This window comes from Hibiscus syriacus, unplaced genomic scaffold, assembly GCF_006381635.1.
Source record: "Hibiscus syriacus cultivar Baekdansim isolate YM2019G1 unplaced genomic scaffold, ASM638163v2 tig00000538_pilon, whole genome shotgun sequence".
In the NCBI taxonomy this organism is placed as follows: domain Eukaryota; kingdom Viridiplantae; phylum Streptophyta; class Magnoliopsida; order Malvales; family Malvaceae; genus Hibiscus; species Hibiscus syriacus.
This window is the reverse complement of record NW_024061797.1, coordinates 256,503-281,841: the sequence shown is the minus strand read 5'-3', so window position 1 is coordinate 281,841 and position 25,339 is coordinate 256,503. Positions and strand designations below refer to the sequence as shown.

The following is a 25,339-nucleotide window of genomic DNA, read 5'->3' as shown; positions in this document are numbered from 1 at the left end:
CTATATTTTTTTTTCAATTTAATCACTGTTTTTATTGAATAAAAATAATTTTTTTTATTATTTCGGGTCGGGTCAGGTGAAAAAACTAATTTTATCGGGTAGGGTCACGGGTGGAGATCCCCTTCTTCTCGGGTCAGGTCGGGTGGACCAAACTGACTCATGTCCATCCTAGATGGTAGTTTGAGAGTTTATCAATTTTAAGAATCAAATTTAAACAAAATATTATAATATATAATAAGGATTAAGGAATTAAAATATATTCGAATAGAGAGCCCTACACGTTAGGATTTTATGTTTTTCATATGTTTTAATACTTATTTTTTATATAATTTAAACTATTGAAACGTTCCATCACCCATAAATAAAAAAATATTATATATTTAAGTATACTAGAATATATCCTTTTATATTTACAATAATAACAAATAAAAATTAAACATGACTTAAATTTAGTTTTAAGATTTAATTTTATACTTATTTTCTTAGTCTAATTGGGAATTTATTTAAATCAATATATTAATTTAGATCAATAAATCAAATTACGGTACAATCTAAATCAAGTATTCGTTGTTGGGTAATCATTATTTTCTATTTATATATGTTTCTTTATCCAATGAATCTAACTTAAGTATCGTCCTTTCAAAAAAAAAATTAAGTACCGTAAAAATTTATTATGACTTCTTATTTATTTATTTATTAATAATATTATAATTTCAATATTTATTTTTATTTAAAGGACTTAACATCGCATCATACTAGACATGATCATTGATATATATATATATATAAGAATTTATAAATATATTATATTTAAGGAAAAATTATCGAGAGGGTGTTGGAGGGTAGGTGCATTTTTTAAAATTTTTATATAGTTAAAATATTTTATATGTATTTTATATTAATGATATTTTCACACTCCTTAAAATATTTTAATTTCATTTATTTTAGACTTATAATATAACTTCTAAAAATTTATACCTCTTATATAAAATCATGCTTTAATCTTGAAAATATTTATCCATTTATAAGCCTTCCATCGAAAGTTTAAGCTGTTTCGATACTTTAGCAAAACAAATCTATTGTAATTTTTTATATTTTTTATTCAATTTAAATCGTGATTTATTCCATCCTTAATTAGTGCTAAATTAAAATAAGGATAATAATTATTCTCCATAAAGAAAAATAATAACTGTTGTTTAGACCTGACACATGCCCACCAACCTTAAAAGAAAACAAACATGTTTACTGTCCTTGCTGCCTCCGATTGTGTCTTTTTGGTTTAGGGAACTTAATATTAAGGATATCAAAATAAACTTGAGTGTCTGAAAATAAGAATTAGAATTTAAAAGGTAATTTTGCTTTAACAATGTGTTGATTTTTTTATTATATAAAGTACTAGATAATAATTCAAATTTTAATTGATAATTTAATTAGATTTTATTATAATTATAATTATAATACTTAAAGATTATTTAGTAATTGAATTTATTTAATATCTAAATACTTATTTTAGATGAAAGATCTTATGGGCTCAGATTATTTAGTAATTGAATTTATTTAATATCTATAGATATGAAATAAGTTTTAGCTTTTAGAATTATGAGATAGAATTATTTAGGAGTGATGCAATCCTTTTTTGAGATCTATATAACTTTTGGGACTAATATTGCAAATATGGTTTTGTAGGGGTGCTGGAAGAATATTTAGGGATATACCTAATTTTGATATGTATATCGAGTTTTAGGATACATGATATATCATATTTTTGTATTCTTTGTGATTTTCGTAATCTTTACAGTTATAATTAATTATTATTATTCTCATCTGTGGAGGTAAGAAATATTGAACCACATTAAATTACACCTCTTGTGCGTGATCTATTTATCTATTGATATCTCTTTGGTTATTTTTCCACTTATAAATTCCTAAAAATATGGTATCAAGGGTATGATTCAAGTTATGAAGTTTAGAGAATTTTTTTTGTTGCAGATTTTGTTAGCAATTTTTTAGACATGCAAAAAGAATTTTGTTGCACTAAGTTTTCGGCTGCATTAAAGTAATTCTCAACGAATTCACTAAAATACCGTCACCAAGTCTTCAACAACTTCTTTACATAAGAATTGAAATTGTCGAAGACTTAAAGATCAACGTGTGGACGAAACTTATGTCAATGGTGAGATTGTTAGATATTTACTCAAATTTTAATTAGTAATTAAATTATATTTTATTGTAATACTAGCGGTGGAAGATTAATTGATAATTGAGTTACAATAATAAAGTTTCTGGGTTATCAAATATTTGACTCTATAAATACGATTTATATCTTAGCCTTTAGAATTATAAGAAATAATTATTTTTGAAGGATATAATCATTTTTTGTGGGATCTATGTAACTTTAGGGGGTTTATATTGAGAAGATAATTTTGTAGAGATGTTGGAAGAGTTTAAGGATACATTATATTTTGATATATATATACTATGATTTGAGATGCATGTGATATCGTATATTTGTACTATTTGTTATCTTCGTGTTCTCTATTATAGTGAATTATTGTGTATCTTAACTATGAAAATAGAAAAGATTAAATCCATTAAATATCATCTCTTGTGTATATCTATTTATACCTTGATATCGCAATAATTATTCTTTCGCTTAAAATTATCATCTATGGTGTATGATTTTTTTTTTTGAAGTGAATAATCATCTATGATGTATGATCTATTTTCTAGAAATGCGCATAACAATAGTATGACACGGCATGTGATATTAACTTAATCCGAAGAGTGAATTGATAAAAACTTCTCAATATGATCATTTTGAAATTAAAGAATGTAATCTCTCTGCTTTCATAGCAGGTTTCCTCTTGTTCTTTGCTGGTACAGTGGGTTTGTTTCTTATGATCTATGGCTACGGTTGAAGATGATTTGGCTGCACTTTACATTAGTACTGGGGAGAATGATGGTTTGGAAATAGATCAACCAGATTTTGAATCCCAGGAAGAATATGATCATTGCTTTGTTGGCTCCTTCCTCACTTCAAGTGTTATCAACTTTATGTCGATGCGCTTCACGTTGCAAACGTATGGCATCCGGTGGGAGGGATCTCTATTTTGGAAATGGGAGAAGGTATGATTTTGTTTCGGCTATACAATGAAGTGGATGCTAATCGTATCGATTTGGGAGGTACTTGGAATTTTAATAAACACTTATTGATTCTACATAAGCTTCAACATGGTGAGGATCCGAAGACTGTCCCGTTAAACCATCTTTGCCTTTGGATTCTTATTTCCGATGTTCCCCATGGTTTTATGTTCGAAAGGGTTGCTCGCTCCTTAGGGAATTTCATTGGGTCTTTTATCGAATATGACACAAAGCAATTATGCGTATTCGCGTAAGATTAGATGTTCGCCAGCCCCTCAAATGTTGAAAGAAGCTGCTATTGTCTAATGGTAAACATCATTTTGTGCGATTTTCTTATGAAAAAATTACAGTGTTTTGCTTTATCTGTGGAATGCTAGGCCATGGAGAAAGTTTTTGCCCCGTGAAGATTGCTAGAGGATCTGAACAGATTGTTTCGGAATGGGATATATCGTTGCGTGCTCCTCCTCGACGTGTTGCACCACCGTCCAGTATTTGGTTGAGAACCGGTGGCATTACGATCCCTTAATTCTGGGAATCATTGCTGGATCTCTCCAATCACAACGTTAGTTACTCCTGGAAAGCCTCCCTTAAATTTGACAAATTCAAATCTTGATTCCAATCAAGGCGAGTCTCAAGGAAAGTCAATGCATGTGCCATCTTCATCTACAGCTAATAATTCAACACGTTTTGAGCCAATTAATGGTCCCGCTGAAGTTATGTATGTAATTATGGGATATTCGGGGGGAAGATAATCCACTGGAGCCCGTTGAAGGTCCCAAACGCCAACGTCTTCAATCTCATACATCAGGAGTTTCTAATTCAGCAGATTCAAATGATGTCTTGCCTCTTTTGTCGGCAGGCCTTGTTAACCAGGCCAACCGTCCACAATGAAAACTATTAGCTGGAATGTTCGTGGTTTGGGGAAGCTACGGGTAGTTAGACGTCTCAGAAATAAACTTAGAGGGGTTCGTCCCTAAATTATGTTTCTTATGGAAACTAAAATTTCGGCAAAAAGAATGGAGAGGACTAGAAGGAGTTGTGGCTTTCAATGTGGTTTTGATGTAGCTGTTGATGGTTCTCGAGGTGGTCTTTCTCTAGGTTGGTCGCAACATCTGCAGGTTTCTCTTATTAGTTGTTCTTTGTCGCATATTGATGTAGAAATTATTGATCCAGATTGTCCCACTGCTCGGAGGTTTACAGGTTTATATGGAAACCCATTGAGAGCCAAAGGGCTACTTCATGGAACCTTCTTCGACAACTTAGTACTGGTCGTGACCTCCCTTGGATCTATGTAGGGGATTTTAATGAAATTTTATTGGCAAGCGAGAAAAAGGGTGGCCGTATTCGATCCTCCCATAGAATGGGTGAATTTCGAGACACTCTTCTTAACTGTGGTCTTGTTGATCTAGGCTATAAAGGAAGTGGTACACATGGGAAAGGGGTCGGTTATCAACAAACAATATCCGTGAAAGGCTTGATAGAGCTGTGGCAAATTCAGCTTGGCGGGATCTTTTTCCCAGCTATTGTGTTAGCCATTTGAATCGTGCTATATCGGATCACTGTCCAGTTTTAATTGATACGGTTGGCTCAATGTCGGATAATCAAAGAGGCCATATGCACTCATTTCGTTTTGACGCAAACTGGATTCTTGAAGATGATTTTGAGGACCTTATCAAATCTTGTTGGTCGATGGTAAACGATGATGTTCCTAGCAAACTTCAGCAATTGAGTTCAAAAATAAAGCCTTGGTGTAGAACTTTAAAGTCTAGAAGAAGAAGTAAAATTGAATTATCTAGCGTGGATCCTGATGATGAAATCCTTGCGGAACTTGTGGATGTTAAGTTGGCTCTTAATTTGGAATCTGACAAAGATGAGATTTTTTGGGAACAACGAGCTCGTGTTAATTGGTTACACCACGGGGATATAAATACTTATTTTTTCCATAATTGGGCATCTTATCGGAATAGGAAGAACGTAATTAGTAAGCTAAAAAATGACGATGGTGTTTGGACAACAAGTGATTTTGAAATGGCAAATATGGCGGATTCCCACTTTCAACATATTTTCACCACTACATAGTTACAGATCCGAGTGAACTATTACAGCAGATCCGCCCAACTATAACGACAGAAATGAATAAAAAATTATTTGCAGACTTGTCACAGGAGGAGATTTATCTTGCCATAAAATATATGGCCCCTCTTAAGGCTTCGGGGCTCGATGGATTTCCAGCCATATTTTATCAAAAATATTGGCACATTATTGGCAATGACATCATCAACTTTTGTAGCACTGTCTTTGATGGATCCTTTAAACTTGACAAAATGAATGTGACGAGAGTCATATTTGTTTTACAAACAAATGGTTACGAAAAACAATCAGTTTAAAAAAATGGTTATGACAACGAGTATTGTTCTTATTCCCAAAAATAGGAAATCCATCGACTTTGGATCATTTTAGGCCTATAAGCTATGCTCTGTTCTCTACAAAATCATTGCTAAAGTCCTTGCAAATAGACTGCGCGATTTCCTCGAGTGTTGTATTGATCAAGCTCAAAGCGCATTTATCCCTGGAAGATTAATCTCGGATAATGTTCTGATAGCTTATGAATTGCTGCATTCTATGAAAATTAAGAAAACCGGGAATTCAGGGTCTTTTACTTTGCAGCTATATATGACAAAAGCTTATGACAGGGTTAAATGGAGTTTTTTTGGAACGAATGATGCTCTAGAATGGGCTTTGATTGTCGATGGGTAAATATCATTATGCATTGCATAAAAATCAGTATCTTATTCTGTCAAATTTAATGGCATAAATGGTGATTCTTTCCAGCCCACGCGCGGTCTCAAACAGGGGGACCCTTTGAGTCCTTATCTTTTTCTAATTTGTGCAGGAGGATTGTCGTTTTTGCTTAATTTGGCTCCCGTTGAGTCCTTATCTTTTTCTAATTCGTGCAGAAGCATTGTCGTCTTTGCTCAATTTGGCTAAACACTCTGGTCTTATTAGTGATCCTAAGGGTGGACGATATGTTGTTCCACTTACTCATCTATTATTCGCAGACGATAGCATACTATTTGGGGGGGAGTTCTGAAATTGAAGCACGCAACACGAAGGACCTTGTTACCAAGTATGAAGCAGCTTCTGGCCAACAAGTCAATTACACAAAATCCCTTATCTATTTTAGTGGGAATGTTCCAAGTCAAATTGTTGCTTCTATAGGAAGCTTGTTTGGTGTTCGTGTTTCTTTGAATCTTGAGAAATACCCAAGTCTCCCTAAGATGGTGGGTCGTGGTAAAAAGCAGCTTTCGCTCATTTTTGAGACAGATTGAATAAGAAGGTTGATCGTTGGAGTAATAAACACTTATCTATGGGCTCTAACAATGGCTCTAAACGAGGTGTTCATTGGTCGAGTTGGAGTAACCTCTGTCTCCCTAAAAAATTAGGAGGCATGGGCTTTCGAGATTTAGCTAAATTCAACCTCGCTTTGTTGTCAAAACAAGGGTGGCAGCTAATTACAAAACCAGACAGCCAGCTGTCAAGAGTTTTAAAAGCCAAATATTACCCCTCTGGAAATTTTCTTCAAGCAAACCTCGGATCTTACCCATCCTACACTTGGAAAAGCATATGGTGTGCTCGTGGTCTTCTTGAACAGGGCTTGGGTTGGATTGATGGCAATGGCTTATCCATCAATATATGGAACGATGCTTACATTTCGGGTCTTGGTAATGGCCAAGTTAGTAGAAATTCTGCTAATAATAACCTTAATTATGTTGAGGATTTTATTAATGCCACAGATTGTACCTGGAATGTAGATCTTCTTCAAGCTATTCTCTCTGACCAGCAAGTTGCTCAAATTTTGTGCATTCCTCTTCCAATGAATGGCTCCTGACCAGCGTATTTGGCGAGGTGATCAGTCTGGTCTCTACTCAGTCCGTAGCGGCTATAGATGGCCTGTTAACTCCACTGTTTATGGCTCCAATAACCCCAGCTCTTTCGAGGACGGTTGGAAAACCAAATTTCTTCCGTTTGGGCACTCCCGCTATCTTCCAAGATCAAAATTCATTTTTGGAGGCTCATCAACAATTATATTCCAACCTTTTCGAATTTGTTGGTTTGAAGAATAGCGGTTCATCCTCTTTGTCTCCTTTGCCAATTGAATATTGAATCTGTTCATGATTGTTCCTTTTCGCAACAGGTTTTCTCGAAATTGGGCATCTCCATGGGATCTGGTCTAGCTGAGCAGAATTTTTTCCTATGGTTGTCTAATCTTTTTGACTCCCTCAGTGTTAATGACCGTCGAATTATGGTAATTGCCATCTGGGCTATATGGGGCTCTAGAAATAAAATTTTGCATGGTCTTATACAGTTAGCACAGGAGGTCGCTAATTTTTTGTCGAACTTATGCGCAGGAGATAAATGCTTCTCTTCATCAGCCTATAACTACAAGAAATACCTCAAACCAATGGATCCCTCCATCAGACGGTAAAATTAAAGTCAATTTCGATGCTAGCTTTAATCGGTCTACTCTTCAATCAGTCTCTGGAATTGTTTTAAGGGATTCAAATGGACTTCTTATGGCAGCGGGTACTTACCCAAATTCTTTCATTTTGAACCCTGAGATGACTGAGGCGTTTGCTTGTGAACAAGCCTTGATTTTATCAAAGGACTTGGGTTTCCGATGCATCGAGGTTGAAGGGGATGCCCTCACTGTTATTTCTGAAGTTGTGTCTCCTACAATGGATAGATCTTTAGTGATTGCTGTGTATTCTAATATTTCAGAAAAAAGGACTTTGAGTTCTTACTTTTCATGCATGTCAATCGAAAGAGGAATATTGTTGCACATGTTCTTGCAGATTTGGGCAGACGGTACTCATCGGTCATGATTTGGATCGAAGAAGCTCCACCGACGGTTGAAGAGGCTTACTCAGCCACTACTTTGTTCTATCTTTGTTTTGGTTTTTTGATTTCGAAGTGGATGAGTCATCTTTTTTTCCTGGAGCTTAATGGTGTGCTTCTTTTCAAAGCTTCCAGGTCTTTCCTTTATTTGCTTAATTGTTGCCTTTCTTTTATATTGTAATGTGTTGTTTCTGTTTTCAATTCAATAAAGATCAGCTTTACATATTCCAAAAAAAAAAAAATCTTCTCAATATTAAACTTGAATGTAATTTTTTTCTTCAAAATCTTCAACCACACTTCATCAGCGCAATGAAACAAATTATCTTAATATTCCATCTTTTGTAAGAAATTAACAAATTAGAGTCAATAATGCTTTGTAGAAATCCATATCTTCAATTTTGTTTATGATGGTCTTCCTTGAGCCAAGCTCACCCTCAATGCTCTTCCATCCAACACATCAATCAACAGACCATTAGTGAATTTTTTTCATATTCGCCATTTATAGGATTCCAACATATTTAATATTCTGCAAGACAAACAAAGATAAAATTGTCACATTATTTTCAAAATTAATAACAATTTAGGGTAAAATATATAAATAATCTACAACTATAAGATATTATTTTATTGAGTCCCCTGATTATTAAAAGTTATAAAATGACCATCGACTATAGAATATTATTTTATTGAGTCTCCGACTATTAAAAGTATAAAATAATCATCCAACTATTCATATATTCTAAACTTATCCTTTTATGTTAAAAGAATTGATGATTGTCTGAGCTGAATATTAATTTGTTGACTATAATATAATAAAATTTAATCATAGAACCGATTGAGTTATATTTTGTGGACTGACTCTCCTTTTACATTATGTCATCGAGTCAATGCTTGGAACATTAGGTCGCCGAGTCAGTGCTTGAAAGCAACAACGGTGCCAGTAAACAATCTTAAAATATGATTTTATCATATCTCAATGAACATGTTAACATTTAACTCATACGACCGTTAATTTTTTAACGAAAAAGGACGAGTTTAGAACATATGAATAGTCAACAAAATAACATTCTATAGTGGAGACTTAACAAAACAACATTCTATAGTCAAAATAATATTTGTATATTTTAACCAAAAATTTAATACCGAAAAGAATCAATATCTATATATATGTGTGTGTGTAAATACGTACCACTCCATTGAGAGATTGAATGGCAGCTTCCATCTCTGATTTTGTTGAGTAGCAAACGAAGCCATAACCTCGAGACCTTCCTGTCTCACCATCGTACAAAACCCTAGTTCCGACCACATCCCCATATTCTTGGAAAGCTTGCTCTCCGATGTCACGGACCACGACAGGTTCCCCACGAAAACCTTGAATTCGGTTTCCGGATATAACGGCTCCCTCGGTTTGGGCTTGTCGGAAAAGTTAACTCTCAAGGTCCGACCAAGATATTCCTGGTAAACACACACACCGGAAGATGAGTCACTGTGTGAACTATCGAAACATTGGTGTCGTGTTCGTGTTTTGTTTCCATGTTTGATTGAAATAATGAGTATTTTACATAGGATTCTTACACTTCCATCAAGGTTTTGGATAACTGCGTTGCAATCTTCGACGGTGCTCATTGTGACGAATGCAAAGCCTCTGCTTTTCCCTGTTTGTCTATCGTAAAGTACCTGAAAATCATTCATAAAATCTATCGATAATCAATGTTAAAGAGTTTTGATCCTTTTTGTTTTGTGATCATATATACTCGTTATTATCTCTATATAATATAATCATACAAACAAATTAGAAAATCAAAAGACATCTGTGTCCTAAATAGAATGCTTAGATGATAACTATTCACCATCATATTAACCTATTTTATTCATATCCGACACTCACATCTAAATTTCGATTATAATATGTAATAAGCTTAATAAATTAGAAATTAATTGTTTAGTTAAACTAATTAATCACATATGGCGTACCTCAACAAGCTCTGGGCTGCCATAATCTTGAATTATCCCAGCAAGTTGGGGACTGTCAACATTGTAAGGCAAGTTCCCCAAGTAAAGCTTGTGTTCACGGCAGACTCAACTTCACCTTCGGTTTGGGTTTGGGTTTCGGGTTCGGATTCGGGTTCCTCCACCAAACTGTCTTCCACCGGGGCGGTTGCTGCCGTCTCGTGTTGAGCAACAGCGGCGGACAGCTTAAGCATCCGCCGCTTCTGAATGGTCCCCACGGTGGGGAAAAGCTCGTGAGTGAAGTAAGAGTGCTGGAGTTGATGAAAATGAGATACGGAAGATAATAGGGGAGCAGATGGGATTTTGAGGAGGGATTGATGATGGTGATCAGGCGTGAGTTGCTTGAAACGCATGCATTTAACGGTGTTGATGGATTGAGAAAACAGTGAACCAACCGCGCAGCTGTTGCAGCCATGATATAATTGTCACTTAAAAACTGACAGCAAAATGGAATCAGTGGCGGTGGTTTTGGCAGTGTGAAGTTGAAGAACAAAAAAGGGGTAGCAACGGTATGGGTGAACGAGTAATCCGAGCTGATGTGGCCAGATTTTGTCCAATAAGGTTGCCTATAAGATAATTTCAGATCAGACGATTTATATATATTTTTGGCTTACTATAAAAATAAATAAAAATAAGTATTTAAATTATATTTAAAATTAATTTTAAGTGTTTAAAGATTTTTTTTTGTTAAAATAAGTGTTTAATGTTTTTTCCATTACACTTTTAGGCGTGTAACGTTCCCGATGTTATATTTTTAGGTCTCTAGAATGTAACGACTGTTAAAAAATATCGTTTCTTACATGTGTCAGGCATATGAAATTTTAATTTTTTTTAAACAAATTAAAATTAAAATTTATTTTTTTAAAACCTAATATTTTCTGAATTTATAAAAAGACCATAAAATACCGAAAAACCTTAATTTCAATCCCTTGCCACCATCAGTCGCCACAAACGTTGTTAATCAGTCGAAAATCCGACAGCGTGTAACTGGTCGAACCCTCATGCTTCGTGCGGTGATTATAGCCAAAATTCGACAATCACAAGTGGAGAACCTCTTTCAACTTATCACGAAAATCTTATGTTTACAAGGTTGTTGGTTGTTTGGCCGGTCGAAAAATAAGGGATTTAGTCATGGGTGGTTGTACAGATGAACAACGGTAGGTGTTCGATCGATTGACGACGTTGGTGGCTACCGATAGTGCAAAGGGATTAAAATTAGAATTTTAAAATATTTTGAGTTTTTTTGGTAATTTTATAAAATTTTAGGGTTTTAAAAATAAATTAAAATTTTATAAATGTGACATGTGTCACTTAACGATCAAATTTAACGGTGTTACTGTAACATCCCGAAATCCAGGTCAGTGACTAAAATGAGAATTTTTGAAATTTGGTGATAAAAGTAGAATAGTTCAATAGTTCAATGACTTGTTGGAAATATAGTTGAAGGTTGTTTAGTAATTATTGAATGAATTAAAGGGTAAAATGGTCAATTAACAAGTAAGATTTTTATTTTCCTTTATAAGATAAGGGAACCACGTGGAAAGGGAGAGATTTCTCCAGAGTTCTCTTCTTCTCTTTTTATTTTTCTTTCTTCTTCACGTGGAAGCCAAGAGCAAAGACATCGATCGAAAGCAAAGTTCGGATAGGTCGTCAAAGTAAGATACGCAAGAAAGAGAAAGAGCTTGGTAGTGTTATTGGTGATCAGGTGAGTACATGATATGAAGTGTAGTTATGTTAAGGAATTATGACTTGCGAGAAGTCTAATTCTGATATTAGGTAATATGAGTACCCAGATGTAAGCATGTAGTGATATGATGATCAGAGAAATTTGAGTCTATGCATATGTTTAGATTTAATTGCATCTCTATGTTTGTGATCTAGGTGAATATGCCTTGTTGCATTACATGTTATGAGATATGTGTTGAATGATAGTGATCTATGAGATATTGATAATAAGTCATAAGATTTCATACATATGTAATATAAGTTAAAAGATAAGAAATAATATGTTATATGCATATGAGAAAAAGGTATATGTGAACTATATGAAATGAGATAAAAAAAACTATGTGATGTGACAATGTGTGAAAATGATGAATAATGTGAATTTCATGGAAAAATGCTACGTGAAAGTAAACTACGTGACTATGTGATTATATGAAATGTGATAGAGAGCTATGTGAAAGAACTATGTGATATGAACATGTGAATGTGTAATGAGGTAAAAGATAATGCCCATGTCATGTGTTATGAGAGCTATAGGTATAGTTGGCATGCCAAGAGTCGAGGGTCTACGCGGTCCTTCGGGGATATAGTGGTCCTTCGGGACATCTACGTGGTCCTTCGGGACAAATTCTACGAGCTCCTAGTGAGAATTATACGAGCTGTGGTGACAGCATAGTGCACAACCTCTATGTACTCATATACCTTAAGTTCTCAGTAGTGTGCATGGGCTAACCAAAAAGGATAACAATAAAATGTGAGTTGTAATGAGAAATGTGTTACATGTTTTATATGAGGATATATGTGAATGTGTGTATGTGTTACAGGAAAGAATGTATGTTATGGGTTATGGCATTTGTTATGTGATGTACATGAATATATGTTAATATATATATATATATATATATGAATGAATATCAATGACTCATATGATGCTGTAAGAACATGTTATAAGATATAAAATATGAAAATAAGAGATCATATGAACAAGAGATAAGAGATAGAAAGGATAATCATATAAGAGTATGAGAAAATATAAATGATGACATGCATATGTGTATGTAATTGTTACATGAAAAAGTATGTATACAAGTATGACGTTGTATTACATGATATGTACATGCATTTGATAATTTACATATGTATTTATATGTCTCACTAAGTCTATGACTTAGCGTGTGAGTGTTTCACACGTAGGTTCAGGAAAGTAGGAAGAGAAGCTAAGAGGAGCAAGACATGTTAGTTTCTCCTTACTGAAGGTCAGATCAAAACATAAATGAATAACATGTATTTTGTTATATAGAATCTAGTTGGCATGTAGTTAAAAGATTTGTATTAGATACGCTCTGATCAGTTTTGTAAAACCATATGTTTTATATCATAGAAAGTAAATGGTTTTATTAGAAATATCAAAATGAATCTTGGGTATTTTGTAAAAGTAAATGTTTTGAGAAGTCAATGTGACACCTCAGACTCGTATCTGGGTCGGGTACGGGTTGGGGGTGTTACAGTTACAGTCCAGACACCTAAAAGTGTAGCGTTAGAAACGTTAGACATCCATTTTTAATGAAAAATTTTTAGGCACCAAAAGTTAACTTTAGGCACTCATTTTTGCATTAATCATATTTATTTTAATAATCTAAGATGATTAGATGATAATATCTTTTCAGAATCTTTTTAACTATTGATAACGCACATATACTCTACAGACGTAGTTGTTTAAAGCTAGGACTTTTAAGGAAAACAACATTTTCTTTAATTATTGAGATCACTTGATGGTTACAGTTCTGATGATATATATATATATATATAACCCATTGTGTCATTTCAGATGGGTATGAGTTGAAAAGATATAAAAGAATTCAAAAAATAAAAATTAAGTTATTCGATTTGAAAAGTTTTATTTTATTATTTAAATTTTATTTATAAAAAATAGAGTCGATTTAATACAAAATTCAAGTTGAATTGAGTTATTCGAATATTTGTTTAAATTAGTTATAATTATTTATAATATTATAGTATAGATTGGTTCTAATTTATCTACTTTATAAAATATAATTAGATATTTCTAATGTTATTTAATAAATCAAATACAGTCTAAAATTATGAAATATATTTTTTAGTATTATTTATTAAAAAAATATTTGAGAACAAAATATTGATGAAAACATAAAAGAGTCGAGAAATTGATGAGAATAAACAATTTGTAAAAAGTTGTGGTTAAAAGAGAACAAATATAAAGTTAATAGATTAAATTGTAAAAAGAATACATTTATTGTTAAAATTAAGATTTGAAGTTATATAAGAATTCTATAGTGATAAAGGAATATGTGATTCAAATTTGATGAAAAACACACTTAAAATGAAGGGATTAAATAAATGAGTAAATCATGTAAAGTTGAAGGATTAAATAAAAAAATAAAAAAAAGTTATTGTAAGAAAGGAAATGAAGATAAATATTTATTAAATAATGTTTTAGAGAGATACGATTCAAATTTGATAAAAATATATTTAAAATGAAAGATAAATTGAAGGAATTAGAATAAATCATAAAATTTCTAAATTACTTGACCAACATTTATTTGACGGACAATTTTTAAATTCAACTCAAACTTGAAATTCATATCGACTTTAATAACTCGTTATTAAAAAAATCAAATCGAATTTTAGTTTATATTTTATACTGACATTTGAGTTCAAGCACCGAGACAAAAACACTTACGCAGCTAAAATTTCTAGGGATCTTGCCAGCTTGGTCTGTCAGTCAAGGGGTGTTTTCTCCGAGTTGAAACAGTTGGTCTCGATCCTTTCTTCCCTTTAATTTCGACATTACAGTCATCGGCATCATCCTTGGACTTTTTTGTTCTTACAGGACTTCTAGCAAAGATATGCGTTTGAGCCATGTGTAGATTTTGAACAGTGTTATGATTCTTCAAACCTGTCCGTTGTCTCCCTTCGATCTTGTTTTTATATCCGATCACCGCATCGTTGTCTGAATTAATATAAAAAAAAGCAGAAACATCACCAAATGAATGTCATAGAAAACAACATAACAGATTGTTTAAGGATGCTGCATGAAGCCCCTGGCTCCACCTGCAATCATGTTTCTATTTTAGCATGCAAGTTTACTAATGATGCTGCAAAGCCTTTTGCATACACCGAGTTGTTCCTTTCTAAAGAAATAGAATGAACTAGACCTATGTTACTTGGATTCAGATGTGAGTACCTCACGTAGGTGTATTTATAGCCTGGTAAACGGATATTCAGACATATATATATATATATATATCCGACACGTACACTCGAATTCGAATAACATAGACAAACAACTTCGATATAACAATGTAATTACCAGGACTAGATATGACAGCCCGAGGACGCGGAGTCGAACTCACTCTAATATTTGGTCTAGCTTCCTCCTCTTCAGTTTCAGCTTTTATCTTGCCGTTGGCTGATCCTGCAAATCAATCTTACTGAATTAAACCATAGCATGAAATATTTGTACATCCGAATACAATACATATTCGTATATGAGTACAAGGATATTGGGTACTGTCGAATAACTATATACATATCAGATGCGTATTCATATTCGACATTATTTGAAGTGCGAAAAACCTTCAAGGAAGTGCCTAAAAAACTCTACCTTCAGATGAAGAATCTGAATGTTTCTCCACTTCTGGTAGGTAAGACTTTGGAATTCTTGCTGTGGACATTTGAGAAACATCTTCATGCCTTTTCACTGCCAAACATGATATGATTTTTCATTTTCTCCATATGAACATGAGATATAACATGTGACATTCTTAATTATAAAAAAAAAAACAGAAACTCTTATCGGGAAAAATCATTTCATGAATCGTCCTCAACAGGATATATGTAGTTCCAACTAATAAAATTCACTTTTTTCTGTCACTAATTTATTCATAATTAACTTTTAAGTAACCATCCACTTCCATATTTACTCATCAGATCATAGAAGACGTGATGAAAAGGATTCATATCATAATTTTTCATTTATCGGACTCGTGAATATTAGAATTTAGCATGGGAGAGATAAAACATCAAACATGTGGAGTGCTCTTAGTTTCATGTTTCATGAATGGATATCAAACATGATTATGAGCATTCCATAAACTTTAAGAGACAAACATAATTACACAAATCACTCAACTTTGACCATGTATCGAATCAATCAAAACAAAATAATCAATTACACCTTTATCCCAGAAACTGATTTTACAGAGCAATGAAACTTCAAAGAACAGCAAAGAGAAAGGATACCTAGAAAACAAGAATCAAGCATGGAGAGAAATAGAACATCTTTCAAAGACAATACGGAGTTTATCTTGTAATCCTTGACAACATGTTGATCATCTTGGTCCTGTTCTTTCACTTTCACCCTTGGGAACACTACAAAAATTCCCAAAAACATTAAAAAAATCGAACTTTCAATTTTCAACAATCAAATCGCCAAAAAAATGAAAAATTGAGAGAGAGAAAAGGAGACCCACTTGGTTATTCAATCTGGGTTGACTTGTTGAAGAGCTTATTCAGCTGTTGATAACAAATCAGACTTGTGGGTGTTTTAGTTTAGAGATGATTGAATTCGGAAAACAATAAAACAGATGGAGGTACTCAAGCTATAAATTTTTGGGTTTGTTTATACGATGAACGCTGGGAATCTAACCATTAAACCAGGGGTCGGCCAACTTCGAGAGTTTGTTAAATTGGCGAAAGAATCGCCTGTGGGATCCATTAACCATAATTTTTTGTTGTTTTTAAGAGTAAAATACACTAAGTCCTCGGTTATAAATGATATATTTTAAAAAATTATAATTTATTTATTTAATTAAAATATCATTATAAATATATTATTTCATAATTAAAATTGAGCTTAATGTCCAATGTGATCTGATATAGTAATAATTTTAATCTTTAAAAAATATATATTTTATTAATTTGGTCTTAATGTAAAACAATTAAATAAATTTAACTCTACATCTTAAAAATTCCATCAATTTCATTTTTAAGATATTGTCAAATTTAAAAAATATATATTTTATTAATTTGCTCCTTCACCACGTGTTACACACGCGTGTACATCATCTCTGGGTTAATTGATGCATCTTATAGCACTCAACCTTGATTGGTTTTGAAAATCATCTCTGGGATTCAATTGTTTCAAAGGATCATCAATTCTAACACCCTCTCCATGTTCTAAACAAAATTCGGATTCGGAAATCCGAAATGGATAAGACTGTTACCAAATATCCCCACAAGTACAACTACCACTATGAAACTTATGGTATCTGTTAACATCCCTTACAATGATCACCTTGTTTATTGCTCTTCTTATGTACTTAAAAGCTTCGTGACAGTCCTTGCAGATTCGGAGATTCTTTATGATCCTTATCGGCTTCCCTGCCGGTGCAGCACCGCTCACTATTGCATATGCTAAAGCCAACTTCTCACTATGATACCAACGTGCTTCTTTTTTCTCCCCTTCTCCTACTTCATGCAACATCTCATCCCATACCGGTTTGTATCCTAGTTTTTCGATGGCTTCCATTAACTCGTCCAACTTTGTGTATATTTCTTCAGTTCTCTGGTGCTTCCTATCCCCTGCCATGAACACATGCACTTCCCCCTTGACTTCTATCCAACTCTTCCCGCCTTCCTTTTTGATTCTCCGATTTTTCATCGACTTCCTCACATCAGCAACCTCTTCCCATCTCCCTGCAGCTGATAAGACATTTGCAGCTATCGAGTAAGCTGAATCGTCGTGAGGATCCAATTCTAGCAACCTTTTGGCCATCCTCAAAGCCATATCTGGTTCACAATGATGAGCACAACTCGACAACAATGATCTCCACACTGCAGCATCAGGGTTAAACGGCATCGTTATTGCGATCCTCTCGGCATCCAGCAGTCGCCCAGCTCTGCCCAATTAACCAATCAAACATGTATAATGCTCGAGCCACGGTTTTATACCATACTCCACTTTCATTCTCTTCAACCACATCTCCGCTTCACCAACCACATCTCCGCTTCACCAACCAAGCCAGCATTGTAAAAGCCCGAAAGCGCAGCTAAAAAACTATACTCGTCTGGCACCAACCCTCTGTCCTCCATCATTTGAAACAACTCGACCACCGAACTTGCATCGCCTTGCTGTGCATAACTACTCATCAAAGCATTCCACCCCACAATATTCATCGCATCAACATTTTCGTCAAACACCTTCCATGCATCCAAAACAAGCCCCGATTTCCCATACCCATCAACCAAAGCACTCCCCACAATCACATTCTTATCGAACCCAGCAACAACCGCGTGCCCATGAATCATCCTGCATTGCTCTAAAGCAGCCAAATCCGCTACCGCTCGTAACGCCCCGGAAACGCTATACATGGTAGAACCCACATTGCGAGATCTCATTGCAGAGAACAAAGATAAAGACTCAACCGGCTTTGAATTCTGCGCCAACCCAACAATCACCGCTGCATAGCAAACTTCATCTCGTTCAGGCATTTCATCGAACAGCTTCATGGCATCCATCGGAAGTCGATATTTGAAATAGAAATTAGCCAAAGCGGAACCGGAAAAAGGTTGGGTATTGAGGGAAAGCTTGAAAGAAAGAGTGTGCAATGAAAGGCCGAAGAAAAGACAACGAGGAAGCGAAACGCAGGCTTTGAAAAGAGAAGCTACGGTTCGTTGGTCGGGGAGAATGGGGTGGCGGAGCATTGAGAGGAACAAAGAGAGGGAAAGTGGGGAATAGGAGTGAGCTGAAATGAGAGAAGTCCATGAGACGATGTTGGGCGATGGGATTTGATTGAAGATGCGAAGCGAGGAATCGAGGAGGTTGGATTTGGAGTAGACAGTGATTAAATTGTTGAGAATGGAACGATCGAATCGTGGGGATTTCAGAGCTCGGGTATGTAGGATTCGTGGGTCGCCGATGGATTGTTGTTGCAGTGCTCCAGCACCGCTTGTCGGCTCTCCCAGTAAGTTCATAGTCGAACAACTAATACCTTATATGGCTTAATCAACCTATATATTACACAACTTTTTTAGATATTATATCCCATTTTATGAATAAATAAGGCTTAATATATATAAAAAAGTGTCTAAATTATATTGTTTCTCTTAAAGTGATGTCTAAAATATTTTTCAGTTAATCCAAATGTTTAATATTACAAATGTTATTGTATTATGTTGGGTGTGTTCCTCCTTAATTGATCTTAGGAAGATGAATCATCTTTTAGCAAGGAAGGTGTATTACATGACTTAGAGAAATGTACCATCCACGTTCATGTAAATTGGCATTTCAATGATTTATTCATTTATGGTGAATTCATCTAGAAGATATGAATGAGACTTTTGTTTACCCCATTGCTCTATTATAAATATGAGGTTTTGGGAAGGCTTGCATATAGAAGGCAAAAGAAAGTTCCTTCAAGAGAGAGAGAAAAAGATAGAGTACACCATTTTTTAGCGAGTATTTTTGTAAATCATCCTAATTGGATGAGGTATTTTGTATCCATACTCATATAATAATGGGATGCAAGTTTGCATTTGACTAACGTCCTGCGGTTTTTTCTTATTTGGGTTTTGCGCGTCACCAAAAAATTTTGTGTTCTTGTTATCTTTTATATTTGTGCCAATTTTAATCACACAAAGATGAAAAGAGGTATTCTCATATATACATGTCTTTTCCCAATACATTAGGTGTTTCGACTGTAATAGACGTTGAATTTCGTCATTCAGTAACATGTGTCATGCTCAAGTAATTTTAAAAAAAATATTTAAAACAACTTTAAAAATTATTATATTTATAAAAAAATCTTAATTTATCTAAAATTAAAAAAAATCCCTAAAAATCTCTAAAATAACCCTAAACCATAACCTTACCATCACCATTACCGACCACGACGGCCGTTGCCTCCACTATCTTGACATCTTTCTTCTCAGTCGTCGTGAGCGTTGTCAGATCGTCTGGGTATCATGATTTCACCATTTTGGGTTCGGTTTCGCCATTCTCTTTGTCGATTGTTTGTCATGATTTATGGGTTTTGGGTGGAGGTTCTGGTGGAAATCCTATCGACAGTAACAACGATAAACGACAGCGACGGGTGTGGATATTTGGGATTGGTATTAGATTTTTCAAAATTTTAGAGATTTTATAAAGTTTTTTTGAAAATTTTGGATTTTTTAAAATATAATTTTAACTTTTTTATTTTAAATAAAATTTTCAAAAAAATTTAAGTGCGACACATGTCATTTAACGGGAATATTTTTATGGTCATTAAGGCCGAGACACCTAAAGTGATAACTTTTATAACATTAAGCACTTGGATTGACCGAAAAAAGTTTAACACCATTTTAAGAAAAACGATATAGTTTAGATACTCTTTTTACATTAAGCCAATAAATAATCATTTGATTATTAGATATTTGAAATATATAACATAATTTTTCAATAATTTAAAATAACTATAAAATAATATTTTTAAAGAAGTTTTAAATTATTAATAACGCTCACCCAAACCTAAAGGAAATAACACAAATTCTAATCACTAAAATCACCTTACGGGGTCTATAATAATACAACCTTTTACAAGCTCTCGAGTTGAGGATAAATTTTCTATCTTTTTAAAACTCTTATTCCTTTGAATTATTGTCATTGTTAACATCAAATCCACTCACTAGTTATTAGATTCTATTTCCGAACAATTTTTTATCAAATAGGAAATTAAGGTTTATAAATTTATAAATTATGATATTATGATTTGTGATATATTTTGTGTGAAATAAAAAAGTTCAAAAGTTTTTTTAAATTTATAAAATTTATTTTTAAAATTAAAAAAATAATTCACGTGTTAAATATTATTTAATTGACTAATTTTTAACAAGTTTTTTTAATGACTATAACAACTAGACATTTAAAATAATATCATTAAAAATATTATATATATATATATATATTAGACAGTTAAATAAAAATGAACGTAGGATCGTTTACGTAACAAGAGTACAAATTTAATTTGTTAAAAAATATGGCAAAGCAAAAGCCGAACGCATCAAATACCTCTTCTCTGCTTTCCTCTGTTTCAATTTTTCCTCACCCATAATTTTCTTTATCGTCTTCCTAGTCTTTATTCAAACCAGAGAACTTTAATTTTTCCCCTTCAATTCTAAAAAAAAATCATTAATTTGCTTATATATATATGGATTAAAATCTGTATGTGTATATATCTATTTCCCAGGAAAAAATTGGGGTGAAAATGTACACGTTGAAAGACAAAGTAGCGGGAAGTCTTTCACGTTTATTTGCAGATTCACCGTCTCCTTCTCCTCCATCTTCTGCGCCAGATCTTTCTCAGGTGATTCTTTTTCCTCTAATATATTTGTTCTTAAGAATATGGATCTGGGCTCGTTTTAGCAAATGTAGCTTTTTTTTCCTATTGATTTGCTGTGGGGTTTTTCTTCAACCTGGGCAGTGATATTTATATGTTTTATTTATGATCTTTGAAAAACGACTGAAATTTTCTGGGTTTGTTTCATGGTTTTTTTATTCATAACAAATAGGGATATACACATGATTTTGTGTTAGTAGTTCAGAAATATATTAGAAATTCAGGGATGCAAAATTACAAAATGTTAGAAGAATGAAATTAGATAATTAAAAGAAAATGCAAATAAATATCTAAATTATACGAGAATTTAAAATTTTCAGGAAGATACAGTCCTGATAAGAAAGCAATCTATTTCTGATAGCTTAGACAGTGCAAGAACTGGTAACAGATGATAAAAATGTGCTTATTATTTCTCATAAAATATGTTTTTTTATCTTTCATGTTCCTTTTACTGTACATGTTTTGTAGCTGAAACTCTCATAAAATATTGTCATTGTTTAGGCTTAAGATAATCCACTTCATATATTGATCTAAATTAATGGGGGGTTTTCATTTAAAGTTTCAGTTGTTTGATCTTTGGAATGACCAAATCATTATATATGTATACACACACACATATATATTCACCTACATTTCTATGTTTTGAAAGAATCAATAGCTTCATTGACTTAAAGTTTTGAAAGTTATGAAATTTAGTTGAATGATTTCATGAAATGAAACTTTCGGATGTGTAGGCCAGATGGTACTCCAAAGGGTCAAAATCTGTGTCTTCAATAGTTTCTGACATTATCCCTTCACTAAGCTACGGTGAGTCTGAATTGAATGATAATGGAACTAGTCTAAAGCCGGTTCAGTCGCATCCCATTAGATGGAAAAATTACAAATTAGAGATGCAACATGAAGTCCCAAACAGCGGTAAGGAATACACCACCACTTTTACAAGCGAAGAACTAAAAAGACTGGTGAAGATACGAAGAAAGTTTGGACTCATAATGAGGATAAGCAAATGGTTGTTAAACTTGGTCATAACAACTTCGAGATGCAATATGAAGCCCCAAATAGTGGTGAAGAATACACCACTCCTTGTACGAGTAGGGAATTAAAAAAGGCCAGTGAAGATGAGAAGAAAATTTGGATTGATAATGATGATAATAAGCAAATGGTTGTTAAACTTAGTCCTCATAGTGAGAATAGGGACAACGTTTCTGAAAGGAGCAGTACTGATTCTGAAGAATTTCAAGAAGCAAGTGGACAGCAGAGTCCAATGAAGCCTACACCAAAACTTTCTGATGAATCTGTATTCATTAGCTATGATTTGTACGAGTTCTTAATGTCTTCCCTTCCCAATATTGTTAAAGGGTGTGAATGGATGTTGTTGTATAGGTAAGTTTTGTGATAAGCTGTGCAGTTTGCTTTTGGTTTTTGATCTTGATTTGGTATTAACTCTTTTCAAATGAAGGGCAGTACGTTAAAGCATGGTATATCACTTCGTACTCTAATTCGTAAGAGTGCTGCACTTCCTGGCCCTTGTTTGCTGGTATGTTGATGTTTATGCTTTAACAAATGCAACCGTTATTAGAAGTTGTTCGAGTCTTTAATGCTTGATTAGTTTTTAGTACTTTGTATTATTCACACGATGTTGTATAAATTACAGATTACTGGAGATAAGCAAGGGGCTGTCTTTGGGGCAATGTTAGAATGTCCATTGATACCTACACCGAAGAGAAAATATCAGGTACGCAACAGGTGCCGGTTTAGATTTTGAATGTAGTTTTGTTTTACACGATATGGTTTTTCCTTCTGATTTGTTGCATGCTTACGCAATTCGTTTCTATGTCCTTTCATTTCTTAATCCATATACTGGTAGCTTATGCTTTTTTTTAGCTTTTTTCTTCTTCTTTCATGACAGGGAACGAACCAGACTTTCGTATTCACAACCAAATATGGTGAACCGAGGCTATTTAGAACCACTGGTATGCAATTTTGTTTACTTTATTTCTATGATGCTTGGAAAATTTTGTGACATGCATGAAGGGAAAGATTAATTCAATGCTATTACTTAGATTTCAGTGAGTTTCGGAAATTGATATGTATCTGACACGAGTATGTTCAATTTTCTTTGAATTTTTTAATGTATTATTTGTTTCTGTCACATGTACCCTACTTGAAATGTTCTCTTAATTGGTTCAATTTACTACTAAATGCTATCAAATACCCGTTGACCATTAATATGCCCGAGATGCCGAATGGTTTTTTATTGCATCGTATTATCTAAACAGGTGTGAATCGTTATTATTATATATGTATGAATGACATGTTAGCACTCGGAGGTGGTGGAAACTTTGCTTTGAGCTTCGACGGAGATCTGTAAGTTGCTATTTGTCGATCTCTCTTTTTGAGTCCCTACAACTAGACATCCATGCAAATTACTTTTACATATTTTCTCTTCATTATGAGTTTCTTTTCTCTTTACAATAGGTTGAGTGGAACTAGTGGACCTTGTGAAACGTTCGGGAACCTATGTTTGGCTCGTAACGAAAACTTCGAACTAAAGAACGTGGAGGTAATTTAGTTTCTACCAGGTGTTAGTAGCCCTACATTTGTTGTTTCGAGTCTTTATTTTTCTTGAAGTTTCCGTGTCTGATGCTCATGTTGGATATATATATATATATTCGATAAGTCGGGGCAACATCGATGGAATCTCATATTCTTTTTTTCATACTTTGCAGCTTTGGGGATTTACACATGCATCACGAAACTGAAAGCAAGTGAAAGAAAGACTGAAGTTTATTTGTTTTTAAGCTGAAATGATAAAACCAGTATCGGAATTGTCATTCTTTATTCTTTAATTTGTACCATACATGATTTGCCCTACATTTTTGGGGGGCTTAGATTGAGCGTGGTTGGCAAATACTTTGTAAGTTATAAATTATGGTTTTCTTGCAGCGTTTGACATTGTTCGAAAGAATAGTTACGAATCTCGAACATGAAAGATGTTAAAAAGAATATACATATAAAACCGGAGATCGGTTTTCATTTCATCAGATGCTGTTAGGTGATACAGTGTTATATATTTAATCGGTACTCGAAATCCGGTGAGAGCAGAGAACAGTCACGATTAGTAAATTGCAGGAGTTTTCTGGGAAAACTTACCATTATATGGATGAGAAACATAAGATAAGAGGGTCTCTCTCTTTTTATAACTCCGTTGAAGCGTCGTCATCAGGAAGTCCGAATTTTTGGAGGATAATAAAAAATATACTTAATTATTAATAACGCACAGATCATATAGATGCAAAAGATAATAAAATTAACTGTTAATATTCAGATTAAAAATAAAGATTCAAAAGATAAAACACCAAAAGCCAATGGGTAAGTTAATATCTTTTTATAATAGATTTCATGGATCTTTATCTTTTGAATTGTTTTACTTTGTAAGTTAAACATTTTCTTTGAATAGTCTGAGTGATTACAAAATAAAAAATGACACTTATTTTTATACTTGAAATTGCTTGATGAGTTTAGAAAAAAATGTTTTTTGAATAGTCTGAGAGATTATAAGATAATATTTGTTTAGAACTTTTTTAATCAATTGACAACGCACACATGCCTTTCAGATACAACTACTAGAATCTAAAACTTTAAAAAATATCAACAATCTATTTTATTACTAAAATCACTATAAAATATAATATGGGACAAAGTATGTAAAACGATAAAAACTCAAAACTAAATAGAAAAGCCCTTACGCAACCATCAAGCTAAAAACAAACAAATCAGCTCACAAAGAAGGTTGCAGAGTTACTCGAAGGGGATGTAATAAGTCCATAACATTTTAGTTTCTCGACCGTTGCAATTAAAAACTAAAACAAAAGACATTCTTCTTCTTCTTCTTCGTATCGTTGCAAGGGGTTGCCTCTGTTTTACTCCAACAACTCAAGATCACCAGGCCCAGCTGGCCTTGCTTGGAAATGTTGTTCCATGAACACAACTCCATTGGAACTGCAGTAGCTTGTCGGTCTTCCAAAAGTGGAACTCGTTGACGTCCTTGGTATCGGTGTCCTTCCTTGTAAGCTTCCATACATTTAAAAACACAACAGAGATGTTGGGTGCATATATTTGGGGAGCCAAGTAAGTTTAGTTTCACATAA

The 25,339-nt window shown here is 33.6% G+C and overlaps 3 protein-coding genes and 2 pseudogenes across 6 annotated transcripts; 2 read left to right on the top strand and 3 right to left on the bottom strand.

Moving 5' to 3' along the window:
* The first annotated feature begins 7,042 nt into the window (after positions 1-7,042).
* LOC120208488 lies at positions 7,043-8,146 on the top strand. The gene is made up of 2 exons (XM_039207761.1): positions 7,043-7,447; positions 7,551-8,146. The coding sequence occupies exons 1-2, from the start codon at positions 7,361-7,363 to the stop codon at positions 8,022-8,024; spliced, it is 561 nt and encodes a 186-aa protein (XP_039063692.1). The 5' UTR covers positions 7,043-7,360; the 3' UTR covers positions 8,025-8,146.
* A 293-nt stretch (positions 8,147-8,439) lies between these two features.
* Positions 8,440-10,400, bottom strand: LOC120208039 (annotated as a pseudogene).
* Positions 10,401-14,432: 4,032 nt separating this feature from the next.
* Positions 14,433-20,023, bottom strand: LOC120208463. 3 transcript variants are annotated; one of them, XM_039207754.1, is made up of 5 exons: positions 20,002-20,023; positions 16,054-16,182; positions 15,416-15,511; positions 15,122-15,226; positions 14,433-14,761 (listed from the first exon to the last, which is right to left on the bottom strand). In XM_039207754.1, coding segments are annotated over exons 1-5 (588 nt in total). In that variant the 5' UTR covers positions 20,003-20,023; the 3' UTR covers positions 14,433-14,504. The 3 variants fall into 3 exon arrangements, with proteins under 3 accessions (XP_039063685.1, XP_039063680.1, XP_039063687.1); XM_039207749.1 differs by lacking the exon at positions 20,002-20,023 and adding an exon at positions 16,284-16,465 and having other exon boundaries at positions 14,434-14,761; XM_039207756.1 differs by lacking the exon at positions 20,002-20,023 and adding an exon at positions 16,284-16,480 and having other exon boundaries at positions 14,625-14,761; positions 15,165-15,226.
* Positions 17,033-18,786, bottom strand: LOC120208428 (annotated as a pseudogene).
* Positions 20,024-20,885: 862 nt separating the features above from the next.
* Positions 20,886-24,133, top strand: LOC120208158 (oxidation resistance protein 1-like). 2 transcript variants are annotated; one of them, XM_039207504.1, is made up of 9 exons: positions 20,886-21,155; positions 21,923-22,104; positions 22,164-22,571; positions 22,653-22,725; positions 22,843-22,923; positions 23,098-23,161; positions 23,468-23,555; positions 23,667-23,751; positions 23,918-24,133. In XM_039207504.1, the coding sequence occupies exons 1-9, from the start codon at positions 21,057-21,059 to the stop codon at positions 23,948-23,950; spliced, it is 1,113 nt and encodes a 370-aa protein (XP_039063435.1). In that variant the 5' UTR covers positions 20,886-21,056; the 3' UTR covers positions 23,951-24,133. The 2 variants fall into 2 exon arrangements, with proteins under 2 accessions (XP_039063435.1, XP_039063439.1); XM_039207508.1 differs by having other exon boundaries at positions 21,015-21,155; positions 21,928-22,104.
* Positions 24,134-25,339: the final 1,206 nt, after the last annotated feature.